This window comes from Acomys minous (genome assembly GCF_964271855.1).
Source record: "Acomys minous genome assembly, chromosome: 1".
Taxonomy (NCBI): Eukaryota; Metazoa; Chordata; class Mammalia; order Rodentia; family Muridae; genus Acomys; species Acomys minous.
The window spans coordinates 144,892,401-144,911,498 of record NC_140483.1 but is presented as its reverse complement, the minus strand read 5'-3'; the positions used below and the strand labels follow the sequence as shown (position 1 = coordinate 144,911,498).

The 19,098-nt window shown below is 44.9% G+C and overlaps 1 protein-coding gene across 3 annotated transcripts; it reads left to right on the top strand.

Annotated features, from left to right (window-relative positions):
• The first annotated feature begins 2,816 nt into the window (after nt 1-2,816).
• On the top strand, nt 2,817-17,641 carry PGAP4 (post-GPI attachment to proteins GalNAc transferase 4). Of its 3 annotated transcripts, none has more exons than XM_084785783.1 (2): nt 2,817-2,944; nt 15,817-17,641. In XM_084785783.1, exon 2 carries the CDS (start codon nt 15,892-15,894, stop codon nt 17,101-17,103), a length of 1,212 nt encoding a protein of 403 aa, XP_084641909.1. In that variant the 5' UTR covers nt 2,817-2,944; nt 15,817-15,891; the 3' UTR covers nt 17,104-17,641. The 3 variants fall into 3 exon arrangements, with proteins under 3 accessions (XP_084641909.1, XP_084641908.1, XP_084641907.1); XM_084785782.1 differs by lacking the exon at nt 2,817-2,944 and adding an exon at nt 3,003-3,364; XM_084785781.1 differs by lacking the exon at nt 2,817-2,944 and adding an exon at nt 3,004-3,406.
• Nucleotides 17,642-19,098: the final 1,457 nt, after the last annotated feature.

Below are 19,098 nucleotides of genomic sequence, written 5' to 3'. Positions count from 1 at the left end.
GAACATTTGGTAGGGGCATCCTTAAGATCATGGTCTTTGTTTAGAAAGCATTGTTCCCTGGCCTGGCTTGTGTCTCCTAGGACCATTAAACAGAATCTGTGATATTTGTCATCATTTCAGGATCTAAGAGTGTAGCATCCAGATAACTGTACCTTTGTTGTATTTTATGAGCCATGAGGACAATTTTCATTTCAAGGGTTTTTCTTCCCAAATACTGGATTCCCTCACCCCACCTATCCATCACCATTGATGTTGACTTTGCATAGCTACGATTTTGGCTTCAGAAATACTGGAGAAGCCAGGTCCAGTGGCTCACTCCTGCAAGCCCAGCACTACAGGAGCTAAGGTAGGAGGATGGCTGTGAGGCAGGGTCCAGCCTGAACTGTCTTGTGACTTCCAATCCAGCCACAGCTGCAACGGCAAAGACTCTGTCTCAAGAAAACAGAAACAGACTGGAGAAAACTAGGAGCTGTAGGAGATTACATTCACAATAAGGAGCCACTGGTTTACTCATTTACTGTATGATCTACGTGAGATTTACCTCTGTCCTATTCCCATCACCACTCTAATTTTTGTTTCCCAGTCAGTGACAGCTATTCATCCCACCTGTCAAGACAGTTAAAAACACATGGCTAGGGGCTGGAGAGATGGCTCAGTGGTTAAGAGTACTGACTGCTCTTCCAAAGGACCTGGGTTCAATTCCCAGCACCCCACATGGCAGCTCACAACTGTCTGTAACTCCAAGATCTGATACCCTCGCACAGACATACATGCAGGCAAAACACCAATGCAATACAATAAAAGTAAATAAATTATTTTTTAAAAATACGTGTCTAAGCAGATAAGCTGGCCAAGAAATGACAAGACAGAATTTTTATCTAAGTCAGATAGATAACGTAACCGTTCTTGTAGTTAGTTGCCTTCCTCTGTGATCATCTCAAGCTTTCTTCAAAGAGCCGTGCCCCCAGGAACAGGGGTTCTGAGTGGTTTCAACAAGAACTTGTCTCAATAAGGCTGACCTCACTACCGCCCATCTGAAGCGTACAGGCCATCCACAGCAACATTTAAATTCTAACGCTCTGTTAAACTGTATTTCCTAGGAGACCAGCTAGCCACCTGGTGACACACTACTGTACACCTAATATCATAGAGGGAGCAGCCATCCATCCTAACACAATAGACCATATCCTTCCTGGCCCATGGCTCTTCAGTGGGTGCCATCATTATTTACAGAGTTAAGCGACTGTTTTAGGTCACTGCTTTGCCCTCCCGTATAGTTAGTACCTTTGCCCAGAAGATCTGTTTTAAATGAAAGTTATAGTTAACATGAGCTGTAACTTGGAATTCAGTGGTCTTAACCCAGATGTCATTGCCCAGCAGTCACTGCTGGTACTGAGTGTTCTGCAAGAGGTTTGGATGTAGTGCAGGCTCTGAGACAACAGTAAGAGAAAGCCGGCCTACCGTTGCTCAGTGGCTCTCAGCCTTCCTAACACTGTGACCCTTTAATACAGCTCCTCATGTTGTGGTGACCCCCAGCTGTAACATCGTTTCATTGCTACTTCACAACTGTAGCTTTGCTTCCATTATGAACCGCAATATCAGTATCTGATAGGCAACCCCCCCCCAAAGGGGTCACTTCCCGCAGGTTGAGAACCAGGGCTATAGAATCTAGTATATTCTTTAAAGCAGCAGTTCATATATTGTTCCATCTGCCTATGGCTGCAATTCAGACGCTCAGTGTACTAGTGTTTTGTTCCTGTTGTTGTTTGTTGCTGGTCTTGTTTGCTTTTTGTCTACTTGGCACAGGCTAATAGGCAGCATTCCTCCACGTCTCTGCTTCCTCCAGTTCCTGCCTCCAGGTTCCTGCATGACAGTCTAAGCTATAGTAAGAAATAAACCCTTCCTCCCCAAGTTGCCTTTGGTCCTGATTGTTTACCCTGTAATAGAAAGCAACTAAAACACCCGGCAACAGGATGATGGTCTCATTACTACATCAAATGATTTACTTACAGAATTGCCTCTTTTTAACCCTATAAACTTGTACCCAGCTACAGAAAGGGTAGATTTTTTTTAACTGGATATTTTTCAATTTTGGGGCCTCCTAATCTTGCAACTTGCTTGCATCCTGAGTATTTAAATGATAATTATCAGACAACTTCACAACCCCCATAATTCAGATTTCATATTATATGCGCACCTCCAAATGTTCTTTTAAGCCCTGGCCTAGACAGGAAAACTGACACGGAATTAGAAGCAATAAAAATGGCCACAAAAATGCATGGTGGTGAGAGTCCTGGTAAGGCCAGAGTGCAAAGCTGGCTGTTGACTTCCCTTAGACACGCACGTTTTTTTCTTCTTTTAGTCATTTCCTGTGTTTTCCCTGTGTTACACTTCAGGGATTATGCTACCCAAGTGTATGTATTTTTCTCCCGTCTCCAGTTATGTCTTCCACGGGCTTTTGCGTTTAAGCAGAAGGCATTTCAAGGATTGAAGCCCATTCCGAAACAGAAATAGGTTTCTACGCAAACACTTCCGCAAAAGGCGAGATGTTTCATTAAAATACATCTTCGTGTGCCCACCTGATGGAATAAAACGACCGGCTTGTAATCCCCTCACAAAAGGAGCAGTCATCGAGTTCTCAGGAGAACATGGGGGTGGTGTTTGCGGGGGGGGGGGGGGGAACAACCCTGCTTTTCCCTCGCTGCCCATCAGTTGGCGCCTTTTGCCTCTCCCACCCCCACCTCCGATCCAGCTTTTGGGGGCTGCAGTCGCTCCGCAGCTCGCAGGTCACATGGCCTGGCAGAACGAGGGGCAGCCCTGCGCCAAAGCTAGCTGCGGGAGGAGGCGAGGCTTCAGCTGCTCCGGACTCCACGGAGATCCGCCAGCGTGGGCTACAGAGGCGGTGGCCTTGGCAAGGCGAAACGCAGGAGTCCGCCTCCACTGGGTAGGTTTCCTGCTCGGCTGGTGTCGCGGAAAAGCGCGCCACCGAGGGGACGCGCTGTGGGAGCGACAGCAGCAGCGGGGAGTGGTGCACGGGAGGCCTGCGTCCCGGGCCGTGCGCCCTGCAGGCTGGCTCTGCCGCCGCGGCCCCGCCCTCGCTGCGTCTGCGGCACAAGGCCGATGCGCCTGGCTCTCCTGCGGCCGCTCGCCGGGCAGTGTTGTCACCAGGCCCAGCGAGGGTTACAGCCCAAGAGCCCGGTACCACCTCGTGGGCAGCCCGAGAGCTGCCCCGGAGCGGGAGCCCTTTCACGCGTCCTCGGCAGGGCGCGTCCTCCGGCAAAGGTGACCCCGGGAAGGTGCCCCTCCCGCTCCCGGGAACGCCCGCTCTCCGAGCGCCACTGCGACTAGCTGTCTCGGCTTGCAGGTAGGAGAAACTGAGGCCGGAAGGCAGCGCGGATTCTCCAAGGTCAGCGGCGACCCTAAATGCCAAGCTTTGGGTTCCCCTTCACTATAATTTTCCCCAACGTGAGTTAGGATGGATGGGTGTGTCTCAGCCCTTGCGCTGTTTCTAGTGCCCTGGCGTCACCTGTGCCGCACTGCGCTCCAGGGTCTCGTGGGGCCTGAACCTCCGCCGGTCAGGTTGTGTAACCTGGCTTCTCCTGCTCGGCCCTCAAGTACCGGACCACAGCGCCCCTTCTATGATGATCTCACCGTGCGGACTATCAGCAAAAATCTGCAGGTGTCTGTGCGCGCCACTACGCGCCTCTGTTTCCCCAAGAGAAATACACCATGTAAGGGAAGTGTTGTTTTAATGGTGGATTTCTAGAGGAGGGTCTTTATGCCCCACGTAGTTCACGAGGTCAGAAGAGCTAGCAACGTGTGTCTAACGCTTTACATAATGAGAACCAAAAAAAAAAAAAAAAAAAAAAAAAAAAAAAAAGGAAACGATAATCTTGAAGCAAAAAAAGAAATTAAAAATAGGAAATTATAAATAAAACTACATCTTTTAGCTTGTCGAGATTCTCTGTTTAACCGTTAATTTTTTTCTACATTTGATGTTTTATATTAAAAATGTAGAATAATGATAAGTAATTTTACTTTGCTTGTCTTTACCCATAGGAATCAGTACTTAATGGCCAGCGTGTTGGTCTTTTGCATTTATACGGGTGGCATAGTAATTCTTTTCCTCATATTTTAATTGGAGAGCATCTATTTGTAGTTTTTCCAATTATAATTCAGAACACTTTAAAATACTTTCGTTAGTTTTTTTTAATGTGGTGGTAGATATCTGACTGTGAATTTTTTGAAACTTGAACTATTTGAACAATTAAAAGGTACATTTTGTTGTAATAAAGTTGTTTTTAGGCAAGATTGGGGGCATTTAGGGTAGTGTGGCTGTGGACTAAAGTTGTTTTTAAAAGCCAGGAGAATTGTGCTGAGTCATGAGGGAAAAATGTGCCTAATAAGATAATAAAATACATTATAAAAGCTCTAATTAAAATAACAGAGTCATGGCACCAAAATGCGTAGAAATGCAAACAGCTGGGGCTGGTGGCACAGGCTTGCAATCCCAGCCCTAGGGAGGCTGAGCTAAGAGACTCTAGTGTCAGGCCAGTGTGAGCTTCATAGCAAGACCCTATCTCAACATAGTAAATAAGAATCAATATAATAATGATAAGGCACAAGCATACAGATGTAAGGTCATATAATACACCATAAATATAACAATGTAGGAGTTAAAAGAGGGTTTAGGCTTCTGTGCCGCCTGCTCACTGTCCATGTGTCACAAGACTTAGTGTCACAGGCCATCGAGGTCATACGTGTCCTTCGCAGGCATGTAGAAAGCCATCAGGAAACCTCCTTCTGTCATGACTCTCATCTCGCTTTCATTAAATTTTATTCCCTATACAAAATAAAATGGCCATACGATGCATATTTTCTATAATTTGAACCCACATAGTTGTCCTTCCCTTCCCATTTATTGCCACCACCCCTTTGTGACAAGCAGGATTTAAGTGAAAAGAATCTTACTGGTTTTAAGTAGCGTGTCTCATCATTTCTGCCAGGTGTATTCCTCGCTATCCCCTGTCAAAGGGGATGCCCTGGTATGACCTTCTAAGATTGTACCAATTTGCATGCAAATGTCCATTTGTTAAACTTTATTGCTTCTTCTTGGAGTAAATTGAATTTAGATTGTGTTAATTATCAAGATTACCTTCGGGAAAAGGATCATCTTTTTATTACTGAAAAAGTGTTCTTTTTATGATTTATTAATGGCTTAAAAATATCCTTTAGTATAACTTTATGCATTATAGTCTGGCCGTTTCTTCAAATTATTTGTAGGTATTTCAGTTTTATTTTAAATGTATCCCCTCTCCATTTTGTCTGTGTTTTTTGTTCTGTTATTAAAGTTGAGATAAAAAAGCATTTATTTTAGAGCCAGGAGTGGTGGCGCATGCCTTTAATCCCAGCACTTGAAGGCAGAGGCAGGAGGATCGCTGTGAGTTTGAGGCCAGCCTGATCTACAGAGTGAGTCCAGGACAGCCAAGGCTACACAGAGAAACCCTGTCTCGAAAAACCAAAACAACAACAAGCATTTATTTTATGTATTTTATTAGTACATACTATTATTATAAATAATGTAGTATGTACATCTCTTCATAGTTAACCAGTGGTACCATGTATCCATACACACACACACACACACACACACACACACACACACACACACACACATACACACCGTGTATTGTTTAGGTTGTTACCTACCATATCCTAAAAGTCTTTGATTCATTTCTAATGGATTTTCATTTTATATTCTTGGGCCCAGAAGCACTCGTACACACTCCGGGTAAGAGCAGGAGTCCTGGATTTATTTTTTAATACCCCATTCCAAAATCCTTGTTAACCACTGTAAGTTTACATTGCCTTAGCTTGACCAGCTACAAAGTGGACTCACTAACTATCATGGGCTTCTTCTTCTTCTTCTTCTTTTTTTTTTTTTAGTTTTTTGAGACAGGGTCTCTCCGTGTAGCCTTGGCTGTCCTGGACTCATTTTGTAGACCAGGCTGGCCTCGAACTCACATCGATCCACCAGCCTCTGTCTTATGCAGATCCACTCAATGCTTAAAAGAATGTCGAGCACATAAGAGCTAGGCAAAGTTGAAATAAGTTGTTCTCTGCCTGGTATGTAATTGGGTTCTAGGCTACTCCCAATTTTATAGCATAAGAATTAAGGGCCATTAAGGCGAAAAGACTTGATGTTATCTTTTATTTGCTCAATAATCCTTAAACCTTTTCTCGGATAGAGAGAGTACGGTGCTGGGCCAGTGAGGCAAGTCAAAGATAAATTACACTGAAGCCAGTAACAAGGGACTTAAAGCCTATTGGGTAAAGGGTTATGAGTGACACTATAAAAGGCATCAGGCATCATGGACAATTATGGGCTTTGAATTTCCTGCTTATCATTTGCTGGAAGCTATTTTTCCATCAAAATGGGAATTAATTGTATTGCTATTTGAAAGCTGTGTATTTGATCCAAAGAAATGAATGCAAGGGTCGAACACACCCTGGGATATGCAGTGAGGATTTAGCAAATATTTATAAACAGATATTCTACTCTGTATCTCAGGGTCCACATCTGTGGATTCAGCGTACCGTAAATCAAAATAATTCAAGAAATTGAAATTTCATTTAAATCAAACATGTTTGTATTTGTTTTTATTGTCATTATTCTCTAAGCAGTAGAGTACAGCTATGAGTTATATAGCATTTGCATTCTGATAGGTATCAGAGATAATATAATGTATTGAAGAAGTGCATAGCTAGCGCCTACAGACGGTGACATTTTGTGTAAGGAATCTGAGGGGTGGGGAGTCCCACAATCAATCTACCGTGGGTCCCAAGGGACAATTGTGCAGTCTAAAGTAATAGTGACAAATAAGTGCTCTGGGGAAGATTCATATAAAGGGTCCTAATATGTGTAAGAAAAAGGCAGTTAGTTCTGGTTGGGGAAATCCGGTTGGTTTTTTAGAAGAGATGTGTACTTCTTCATCTGATTTTTCCATGGTTGAGTTGGCGTGTGTAAGAAAGCTGCTGTTAGGAAGATTACTGGAGCTGAGAAATCTTGGCAAATCGTTTGGACCTTCTTCTGCAGACACGGGGGAACTGTCAGAAGCAAACAGCGTTATAGAAGAGAGTTCTGTCCTGACCCATGCTTCAGATGGGTCAGATGGTAACGGAAACTGTTATAACGTCGTTTGCAGCATCCCATCCCACGCCTGATGACGGGCTTCCACAGGCAGGCTTTTCATCTAAGCAATGTCTCCGTAGTGAGATATTTTAAATTGGTTTTTTAAGTTAGCATGCATAGCATGGGTCTAGCTGTGGAACTTTTATAATACTTAGTCCTTACTTGTCCTCTCGACTCCGTCACCTGTCCCGCTGCTCCCCCTGCCGCTCCCCCTCCTTTCCCCAGTAGCACCTTCTCTTTTAAAGTTTTTAAGATCTCTACTTCTCTTGAGGTCCTCTTTCTAACGTTATAACTTATCCCCCGTATAAACACACACACACACACACACGCGCGCGCGCGCACACACACACATACACACACACCACTCAATCATACATTCACATACAAATATTAAAGTATGAGATTTGCATAGAGGGGAAAACATGATATTTGTCTTTCTGACGTTGGCATATTTTGCTTAACGTAATGATACCCAGTTCAGCCTGTTTTCCTGCCAAGTGTCACCATTTCACTTTTATTTATGGCTGAATAAAACTCTACTGTGCATAGTTGCCACATTTTCTTTATCATTCCATCTGCTGATGGACATGTAGCCTGTGTTCATTTCCTAGCTGTTGTGAATACTGCAGTGATGAGTGTGTGCAAGTATGAATGCATGCAGTATATACACATTACAACCCCCGTACTGACCTCCGTAATGGCCGCATTAATTCACACTCCTACCAGCAGTAAATAATGGCTATTTATCTTTATCTTTATCTTTATCTTTATCTTTGCCAGCATTATTGTCATTTTTCTAGATGTTAACTATTCTGACTAGAGTGTAATAGAATCCCTAAGTAGTTTTCTTTCAAGATTTATGTGTTATTATTTTATGTGTCTGACTGTTTTGTCTACATGTGGGCACTGTGTGCATGCCTGATGCCAGCGGAGGCCAGTAGGGCTGTCAGATCCCTTGATTCTGGAGTTATGGGTGGTTTTAACAAGCTGCTCTGTGGGTACTGGGAAATGAACATGTGTCCCCTGTCAAAGCAGCAAATGCTTTTAACCCCTGTGCCATCTCTGTAGCTCTCAAAATAGTTTTAATTTGCATTTTTCTAATGGCTGAGGATGTTGAATGGTGTGTGTGTGTGTGTGTGTGTGTGTGTGTGTGTGTGTGTGTGTGTGTGTGTTATTTGCATTTCTTCTTTGGAGAACTGTCTGTTCAGTTCATTACCCCATTGACATTTAAAAGTTTTATTTTTGTGACTGTAATATAATTATAGCATCTCCCTCTTTTCGTTCCTTCCTCCAAACTCTCCCATATACTTTTTCTTGCTCTCTTGCAAATGCATGGCCTCCTATTTATTAATTGTTGTTACATGCAAATATTTGCATATATACAGAATATATGTTCCTAAGTAGAGGCTGCTCAGTCTGTATAATGTTACTTGGACATATGTTTTCAGGGCTGACCATTTGATACTGGGGAAGACTGTTTCTCTTGCTGTTAGCGTTCCTTGGTTGCCTTTAGTTCTCTGGGTAGGGTTGAGGCCCCAAGGACTTTCCCTGGTCCACGTCTGTGGTTGTTGTCCTTGTTTGGCTCGTGGCTAGCCATGTCATGTTGGTGAGGTGGTTATGGCTGTAGCTTCTGGTATGACTTGAAGACGCACTTGCACCGTGAAGTTACTGGTCCTCTGGCTCTTACAAATTTTCTGTCCCCTCTTCCCCAATGGTCCCTGAGCCTTGGGTGTTGGAGTTGTTTGGAGTGTTTGGAGTTTGGAGTTGTTTGGGACTGGGCCCCAAGACTTTGCATTTTAATTAGTTGTGGTTTTCTGTAATGGTCTCCTTCTGTTACAAAGAGAAGTTTCCTTGGGTGAGCGATGAGGGTTCCACTTATCTCTCAGAGTTAAGGGCAAACTATTTAGGTATTAAGGATTCTGGTGATTTAGTAGAGTGGTGGTTCTTCTGTGATCTCCATGAGTTCACTAGTTATTTTACCCTTCCTCTATACTTATTTCTCTCCCCCTGCCCCATTTACCCAACCAGAGCACTTGTACCTTGCTATTCCCCTCTCTGTGGCTCATCCAACTCCCTTCACCAGCTATGGTCCCTTTTACACTGTTGGTTTCTGGGGTTACTTTAGGATAAACACTCACACTTGAAGATTTGGAGTGAGGAGCCTCTAGTGAGAGAGAACTTGGCCTGTTTGTCTTTCTGGGTCTGGGTTACCTCACTCCATATAATCTTTTCTAGTTTTATCCTTTACCCGCAAAGTTCATGATGCCATTTTTATTTACAACTGAATAGTATTTCATAGTGTGTTTTAACTGCGTTGTCCTTATGCCTTTGTTGATTGGAGAACATTTAACTTTTTCCCGTTTCCTAGGTATTGTAAATAGAGCAAAAGTGAAGGTGATGCATAGTCCTTTGAGCACATGCTAAGGAGTGGCATAGCTGGCTCATATAGGAGATTTACTTCTAGCCTTTTGAGTGTTTGCCATAGTATCTGCACCAGCTTGCAGCCCTACCAGCAGAGAATGAGGCTTTCTTTCCCCACACCCTCTCCTGCATTGCTGTTGGTTGTTTTGTTAATCTTTATTCTAATTGGAGTAAGGTGGAATCTCAAAGTTGTTTTGATGTGTATTTCCCTATGGATGGTGAACATTTTTCATAATGTTTCTTAGCCATTTTCCTTCTCTTGAGAGTTCTCCATTCAGGTCCCAGGCCCTGGAATTGGGAAAGACCTGGAAGGAAGTGAGAAGTCAGAACCTGCTAGGCTGTAATACCAGTGCCTGGGAAAGTGACGGTGTCTTTCATGAAGAAAGGGGGACTTGGGAAAAATACACAAAAATACTTACTTCCTGACATACTGTGGTGTTCTGTCGCTCACATCACCTTAGCTCTATTTAATTTTTCACAAGATGCACTATAAAACACAGTATCTACTATCACTCTCTCTACTTGTTCATAGAAGTCCTGATTCATACTTCTTGCCCAGTGTCTGTATCCTTTATTGTTTTCTGAGTCCTGCACCCTAGATGTGGTAATAGGTGGAATCCTGTTTAGGGAACGGCCGAACCTTACATTGCGGTACTTGAAAGACATAAGTACATACCTACCTCCATAGAACTGAAATACTTGTAACCTGCTGATTCAGAAAAACCAGTCAGACCACAATCTCAGTGGAGTGTGAGCATCTGCAGTAATCTTATGGTGACTGGACTTCTCGGAAAAGGACGTGTCTAGACCAGTAGCTCTCAGGCAATCCTAATCCCATGGCCCTTCAGTACAGTTCCCAGTGTTGTGGTGATCCAGCCCAACCACAAAATTATTTTTATTACTACTTCATAACTGTAATTTTGCTACTGTTATGAATCATAATGTAAATACATGATGTGCAGGATATCTGATATGTGGTCCCAAAGGGATGGTGACCGCACAGGTTGAGAACCGCTCATCGAAACACAACCTCAGTTATATAAATGTGGCTCACCTCTGCCTACATTCATAGGTTGGGAGAAAAATTCCATTCCTCAGATTGTGAATAAAAAAAAAAATCCAATGTGTTTAGGTTAGGTCCTCACGGTGGTCAGGTATGTCAAACTCTATCAGAAAAGTGGAGTCAACAGTGAGTGTTGGTGGATGCCACACACCAGCATGCCCCCAAAGACAGTGAGAATATACTCTTGAATGTCCACATAACCCATGGAGTTTTGCCAAGCCAGTCATGTGATCCCATTTTCTGTGGCCCGCAATGAATGTGCTGCTTTGCAGTGTTGAAATGTTCCACAGTATTGTGTTTTTTCTCCTTTGGGGTGGTGATAGATATCTTCATGACCACTGGCTTCAGGCATCCCATACTCTCTTTCTGCTTCAGGCTTCTAGCGCCTTCTTTCTCTTTCTGTGCATGTATGTAACTTGGTCCATGTGCTCAATGAAGTAGCCCTGAGAGCCAGTTTGAGGTTTTCCAGTCCTCTTTTTACTCTGTCACAAAACCCGTAAGGTCAGTGAAAGGGGGTGTGATTTTACCTGTTCATTCTAGAATGTATGAAAGAAACTGAGGTTCAGTTAACCTTTATGGGCAAGTAACAAAAGAAGCAAAAGTTTAATGCTTAGAAAAGAGGAAAAAAGCAAGATGGTGTCTCTCTCTCCTCTCTTTCTCCTCCCTTTCTTCTCTATCTCTGTCTCTCTCTGTCTCTCTGTCTCTGTCTGTGTGTGTATCTCTCCACCTTCCCTCTCTTCTTCTCCCCTCTTCCTCCTCTTCCTCTCCCTTTCTCTGTGACTGTTCATCTCTGTCTCTCCCTCACTCCCCCTCTATCTCTCTTTCCTCATATAAAAGACATTGAACATAATTTAAAAGTACCCTGGAATCTACACACTTAAAGCTCAGTGGGCACATAGTGGCCACGCGCTGTTGAGTGGCTTCTACTTCTTCTATGGCATATTCAGAATAAAGACATTCACTGCTTCTTTCTTATTGTCTTGTGTACCTGAACTGTTTGTCACCCCACCCCATGTAGGAAAACAGAAACATCTACACACCTTAGTTCTTACAAACCACTGAATTTCGGGGACCATTTTGGAAGCCTGCTCTGGCCCTTCACTTCCCCATGGTTCAGAGACAAGGCTTATACCTCTGAGGGTTTGGGACTTTATCTGAGCAGGTCACTGGATCCTTTCTTTGTCTCTGAGAGTCTAGAAATCAGCTTGCAGCTCTTCATTTATGATAGTGTGCTTCCCCTTTCCCTCGCTCTGCATGAAAGTGGGTTTCCCTGTCCCCATCACTTTGACCAATGGATGTGATAAATAGATTTTTTTCTCTTACTTTTTAAATTAAAAAAAATTTAATTTATTATAATTTATTTACATTACATCCTTAATGTTATCCCCTCCCTTGTATCTTCCCGTTCCCACCCTCCTTCCCTTTTCTCCCCTATTCCTCTCTCCTAGACCTTCAATGTCCTTAGTCATCAGGGAAATGCAAATCAAAACGACTCTGAGATTCCATCTTACATCCATCTGAATGGCTAAGATCAAATACTCAAGTGACAGCACATGCTGGTGTGGACATGGAGAAGGGGAAACACTCCTCTGTTGCTGGTGGGAGTGCAAACTTATACAACTACTTTGGAAATCAATCTTTCTCAGAAAATTGGGAAGAGTGCTACCTCAAGACTCAGCTATACCACTCCTGGGCATATACCCGAAAGATGCTCCACCATACCACAAGGGCATTTGCTCAACTATGTTCATAGCAGCAATGAGTAGATTTGGTCTGTGGCACACCAGCAAGGATGCCTTAGCTTCTGCCTGACCTAAGAGCACAGCCCTGGGAGCCATTTCCTCTGCACTTTGATCCATACGAAGGAGAAGCACATTGGCTGCCTGTGTCCAGCCGGCCTTCTGTACCTGAACTGAGCAGGGAGGGCCTCCACTATCAGCATACCTGTGTGCAAGAATGCCAGGTCATTATTGTAAACCACAAAGGCTTGTGGCTGTCTGTCACCCCCCCAGGAAACACTCAGGGCAAGCAGAGACCCTAGGCACTGCTGATTAAGACCCTATCCTTCCCTGATCCTAGATATATTTTTAAGTAAAGGACTTTGTGAGATGTTAGTGGTTTTATTTCCTACAGGGGAGCGAATTCCTGGGATTAAAGGTCCTCTTTATGTCAACATGGGCACTCCCATTTTCAGTCCCACCTGTCATATTGTTGTAAGCCACGGAATTTATTGTACACCTGGCATTTTCCAAGCTGATTGCCTTATCTTGTTGACTGTGTATCTAATCCCTTCCTCTAGATGGTCTTGCTCCCTTGGGTAATAGCCAGGGCGGGAGCAGAGAGCCACCCAAATAGCCTTGTTCCCAAAGCTACCAAATTAGAGACAATATTGGTGTCCAATAGTAGTGATGAGGAAGAATTAATGAGGCGGGTGACACGCAAGTCTGTGGTGTGCTAACTCTGTAGACTGAAGCTGATCAGAGGGAGAAGGAACCAGTCTGTAGTATACGGGTACTCACAAACCAGCAAGCCTAGGGTCAATTGCTACCAAAAGCTCTTTGCCTCTTTCTCTCTGTAGTTGTTCGTTAGTGCTGTTCTCTTGACCGGACTAGAAGAATTTGGCTCACTTCCTGGCTTCCCAGGACCGAGGTCTTCTGTTGCATACTTGTCTTCTTTGAACGGTGTCATGACACAGAAGAAAGATGTTTGGCATTCTATGTGACCAGTAGAGGCCAGTTCAGAATAACTATCCAACAGAACGCATCCCAAAGTCACTAGCTGGTGGACACAGTGGTCTACATGGAGCTCAGCACACTAACCAGTGTAGGTGTCAGGAGGGGAGAGGTGAGCAGTTGGGGCAGACCCTCTGCTAGATCCACAGAGGCTCTGCAGCTCACATTTTCCTGGCAAGCCCTAGTCAATATGACCCCTGCCATGAAGAAGGCAGGCTGGGAAATGAAGTTCAATGTGATGGATAAAGGTAGAATGCAGATACAGGAGTGTGAGCAGACAGTACAACTGCAACCTCTTGAGAGCCCTCCATCACTCACAGACTGGACCATATTCTTCCAAGTGGCCACAAATTATCATGTTTGTGAGGCATCCGTACATTTTTCATGCGATAGTTATCAATCAGTCTTGCATTACGCCTACTGCTTTTATATTAGCTTTATTGCTTTCAATTTTATTGTTTGGTGTGAATCTATTTTTTTCCATGAGAATGCTAGAATTTCTTGCTTCTCAAATATTACATGGATATGAGCATCAATTGTATTTTGGGGGAGGGGCGCATGTGCAGTGTGTACATGTACGTGTGTGCATGTGCATATGGAGGCTAAGAAGAGAGTCTCAAATGTTTCTAGTTTTTTTTTTCTTTTCTTCTCCTTTTGATGTGTATGTGTGTTTTCATGTTTGTTTTTATGAATGTGCCATGGTGGGTTGCACAGATCTCAAGAAAAACCTTTATTCTTGGTCCTTTCCTTCCACCTTTTTTTTGAGATGGTCTCACAGCTGCCCACACCAGACTTGCTGGCTCCAAGCTTTCAGGAGTTCTGTTTGTGCCTCCCATCTGCTGTTACAAGCACCGGCTACCTCGGTTAGCTTTTATGTGGGACCTGGGGATTTGAACTCAGGTCCTTCTAGTTTACGCAGCACTCTTCCCATTAAGCCAATTGCTAAGCCTCTAACTTTGCTTTTAATCTAGGGTCTGTGCACTGTTGGGGAGATTGACCAGCAGGCTAAGCTGGCTAGCCAGAGAGTCCCACAGATCTCGGGATCTGCTGGGCTCCACCTCCCTGGTGGAGGTTATAAGGATGTGCTTCCACATATAGTTTTGGAAAGAGGCTGGTTTTAGGGTTCAAACTCTGATTCTCTGTTTGCACGGCAAGCCCTTTACTGACTTAGCCAACTCTCCCGCTTCATGAGACTTTAATATTTTATTAATTTATTCATATTTCATCTAAATTGTTAGCCCATCCCTTGTATCCTCCCATTCCTCCCTCCCTCCCACTTTCCCCCTACTCCCCTCCCCTATGTCTGTGACTGAAGGGGACCTCCTCCCCCTGTACATGTTCATAGGGTATCAATCTTCTTGGTAACCTGCTATCCTTCCTCTGAGTGCCACCAGGCCTCCCCATCAAGGGGACATGGTCAAAAATGGGTCACCAGAGTTCGCATGAAAGTCAGGCCCCACTCTTCACTCAATGGTGGAGAATGCATGGGACATATTTTAATGACTTTTTTTTCTGTTTGATTTTTCTCTTTAACATGTTTAATATCCACAGTGAACCCATGAGACAGATATTACTTGTATTTTAGAGCCAACGTGTCCAGGATATGGAGAGGTGAAGTGACTTCCCCCCAGTTGACTGGCAGATCTGGGGTTCATGCCTCACACCCATTCCCTGAGTCGCTGTGTCCCAAGTCATCCTTTTCTGGATCAGGCTGTTTCTTTTTCTGCTTACCCTACCCACCTCACTGAGAAGCCTACTGTCAGGTCTTGGTTGGGATGTTCCCTTTCCTCTCAAAGTCTACAGTTCGCTTGCATAAGGACGAAACTTTCTTGCACTGGTTATAATGATAGTCCTATACAAATAAATTAGGACAATCTGAATTAAAATGACCAGATTAAATGAGACTAGAGAAATCAAAGGTGCCATTAAATAACCAGGACCGCTAAGAGTTCCTCTTTTTTTTTTTTTTTTTCCTGTTGGGATATGCAGGAAAGGTTTTCAGAAATTGCAGTCAAGTATTCTGCTTTTCTGCTGCAGCGCACTCTATGTGTATTTCTTCTGTGTCAAACCTTGCTTTCTGTGTGCCAATGTTAACACTCATGTCTCTGTAGCTAGTGAACCGAAATAGTAGTTTTATCGACTGTTGATGATTCTGTGACTACTGTGAAGCCAGTGTGCCACCTTTGGGCATAGAGAGACTTGGTTGAGTGCACAGGGTACCGCTGCTCATAGCCAGTGAGAGTGTCGCCAGGCTCCCTGGCACGTAGAACCCCAGTCAGCAATCGCTGCGGACAATCCTTCCAAGTCTCTCGTGCCTACATGGCCTTGAACTAGACTTTCTGATTCGACGTCTGCGTTGTTGGGGTGTTTCTAAAGTGTTATTTTCTGATTCTGCTTTCTCCCTTTAGGGTTGACCGGATGATTCTGGCCTGAGAGCCAGGATGGTTTGTTCTCGGGACCAGACGTGACCACCCGTTGACCTCATGACCACGTCAGCCTCCCCAGCTGCCATGCTTCTCCGGAGGCTTCGGCGGCTTTCCTGGGGCAGCACTGCTGTCCAGCTCTTCGTTCTAACCGTGGTGACATTTGGCTTGCTGGCCCCCCTGGCCTGCCACCGGCTCCTGCACTCGTACTTCTATCTGCGCCACTGGCATCTAAACCAGATGAGCCAAGAGTTCCTGCAGCAGAGCCTGAAGGAGGGGGAGGCTGCCCTTCACTACTTCGAAGAGCTGCCCTCTGCCAACGGCTCTGTGCCCATCGTCTGGCAGGCCACTCCCCGGCCCTGGCTGGTGATCACCATAATCACTGTGGATAGGCAGCCTGGCTTTCACTATGTCCTGCAAGTCGTGTCCCAGTTCCATCGGCTCCTGCAGCAGTGCGGCCCCCAGTGCGAGGGGCACCAGCTCTTCCTGTGCAATGTGGAACGGAGCGTGAGCCATTTTGACGCTAAGCTGCTCTCTAAGTACGTCCCTGTGGCCAACCGCTACGAGGGCACGGAAGATGATTATGGCGATGACCCCTCAACTAACTCATTTGAGAAAGAGAAGCAAGATTATGTCTACTGCCTGGAGTCGTCGCTGCAGACCTACAACCCGGACTATGTCCTGATGGTGGAGGATGACGCTCTTCCGGAAGAACAGATCTTCCCAGTGCTGGAGCACCTTTTGCGTGCTCGCTTCTCCAAGCCACACCTCCAGGATGCCCTGTATCTGAAGCTCTATCACCCGGAGAGGCTGCAGCACTACGTCAACCCAGAGCCTATGCGGATCCTGGAGTGGGTTGGCGTGGGCATGCTCCTGGGGCCTGTGCTCACCTGGCTATACATGAGGTTTGCCTGCCGTCCTGGCTTCAGCTGGCCTGTCATGCTTTTCTTCTCTCTGTACAGCATGGGCCTGGTGGAGCTGGTGGGCCGACACTACTTCCTGGAACTGCGGCGCCTGAGTCCCTCCTTGTACAGTGTGGTTCCTGCCTCTCAGTGCTGCACCCCAGCTATGCTCTTCCCTGCCCCTGCGGCCCGGAGGACCCTCACATACCTGTCCCAGGTGTACTGCCATAAAGGCTTTGGCAAAGACATGGCACTGTACTCTCTGCTGAGAGCCAAGGGGGAGCAGGCATATGTGGTGGAGCCCAACCTTGTGAAGCACATCGGGCTGTTTTCCAGCCTGCGGTACAATTTTCACCCCAGTCTGCTCTAGGAGTGCCAAGGAATGCCTTTCTGCAATTGCCTATATCCCGGAGAGGCGTACATTAAACTCTTTATTTAGACATAATTGCTTGCTTATATTTCATTGTTTAACGTTGCTAGGTGTAAACACGCTGGGACAGCAGAAGAGTGCGTCTAAGTGAAAAGCCTTGACTGGTAATCCTCGGCAAGCAGCAGTTTGCCACAGGTCTGAATCTGTCCCTCCATACAGCCACACTGCCTCATGCAGTCTGTCCCACTCAATGAGGATGAATGTCAATGACAGCTAGCTTATCCTATTGTCTGTAAGTTCTGCCTCGTGACAGAGCTTGTGACTGCCAAAAATCTTATGCACAGTGGTGTAAGACTTGTGTTAGGAGTTTAAGGGTGGACTGTGGTGAGCTGTCAGATGCTCTTAAGTTGATTCCTTTCTCACAGGTATGGGAATGGATATGTGCTTAGAATATTTGCCCAAAGAGGTGAGACCACATCGACATATTCTATTTGTTTTCCTTGACCTGGTGTAATAAAAATGTAAAAGTTGTGCTGTGCCCATTGTCTCGGAGGCAGTGATCTGGCTCTTCTGGATATGGTGACTTCTTTCCCCATAACCTGTAGTGTACTTGGGGCCAGTGCTGTTGACAAGAGCTTTAAGCCACAACGGAATGTGGAAACACTTTCTGAATTACCCAACGCCAGTTGCTTGAGATTAAGTACAAAAGTAATGTTGAACGTTCCTGATTCCTTGCCAGGTATACCTTTCAGAAGGAGACAGACAGTGACCTCCATACGAGGAACATAGTCTTCTTCCTACATTCGCTGCCCAAAGGTTCACCGTCATTTCATTTTCTCCTAGTGACATTGTACTACAGAAGACCAAGTATGGGCTGTGAAATCAAAAGTCCCCCCCCCCCCCACACACACTTGTATGCTCTTGGAGGGGCACATGTGTGTGAGAGAAAATATTCTCACACTTAAAAAAATTTAAATTGTGTGCAGAAGGTGTCATGTTTATGCATACTAGAATGGAGGCCAGAGGTTGACATCCACTGCCTTCCTCAATTGTTCTCTGCTGTATTTTTTTCAGACAGGGTCTCTTACTGAACATAAAGTTCACCAGTTTGGCTAGACTGGTGAGGCAGCAAGCTCCACACGACTTCTGGCCTCTCCCTACCCACTACAGTATTATAGATGGTCCACTATGCCTGGCTTTTATGTGGGTGCTGGGGCACAAACTCAGATCCTCATGTGTATGGGGCAAGTACTTAATCACCCGAGTCTTCTACCTAGCCCACACTGGTGTATTCTGAGTAAAATATTTGAGATGTTGTTTAATGGGGACATAGGGGCATGTGACTGACACCTGCATAGTAACTGTTCGAGCCCAACCAATGCTAACAATAGAGACTAGCTTTTCATTGTCGGTTCTAATGATGGGCAGTTCAGCTTACATCTGGCCCCACCCTCAACCTAACAAAACCCAATTGTTCATTCTGGAAACAACTGAGACTGCTGTTGCTCTTATTTCAGGACTAACATCTAAAACTTCCTTCTCTTAACTCTTATGACAAATGTCCCTGGATAATACTTCTTTTTTTGTTGTTGTTGTTGTTGTTTTGTTTTGTTTTTTGTTTTTCTTTATTTTAAATATATTTTATTAATTTATTCATATTAGATCTCAATTGTTATCCCATCCCTTGTATCCTCCCATTCCTCCCTCCCTCCCATTTTCCCCTTACTCCCCTCCCCTATGACTGTGACTGAGGGGGACCTCCTCCCCCTGTATTTGCTCATAGGGTATCAAGTCTTTTCTTGGTAGCCTGCTGTCCTTCTTCTGAATACTTCTTAAACTAGCAGCCAGCAGCTTTTCATGAGGATGGATAATTCTTTTAGGATCTATGCTGTTGGCCAGTTGGGACGTCACATTGTGTTTGCTGTTAAATTCCCGTAGTGATCTTTACCTGTAGCTCTGCCCACAGGCATCGAGGGAGAAGTAGGCCTCGATCAC

What these genes read in the sequence shown, in the direction of transcription:
- PGAP4 (XM_084785783.1), top strand. Translation starts at nt 15,892, where the DNA reads ATGACCACGTCAGCCTCCCCAGCTGCCATGCTTCTCCGGAGGCTTCGG.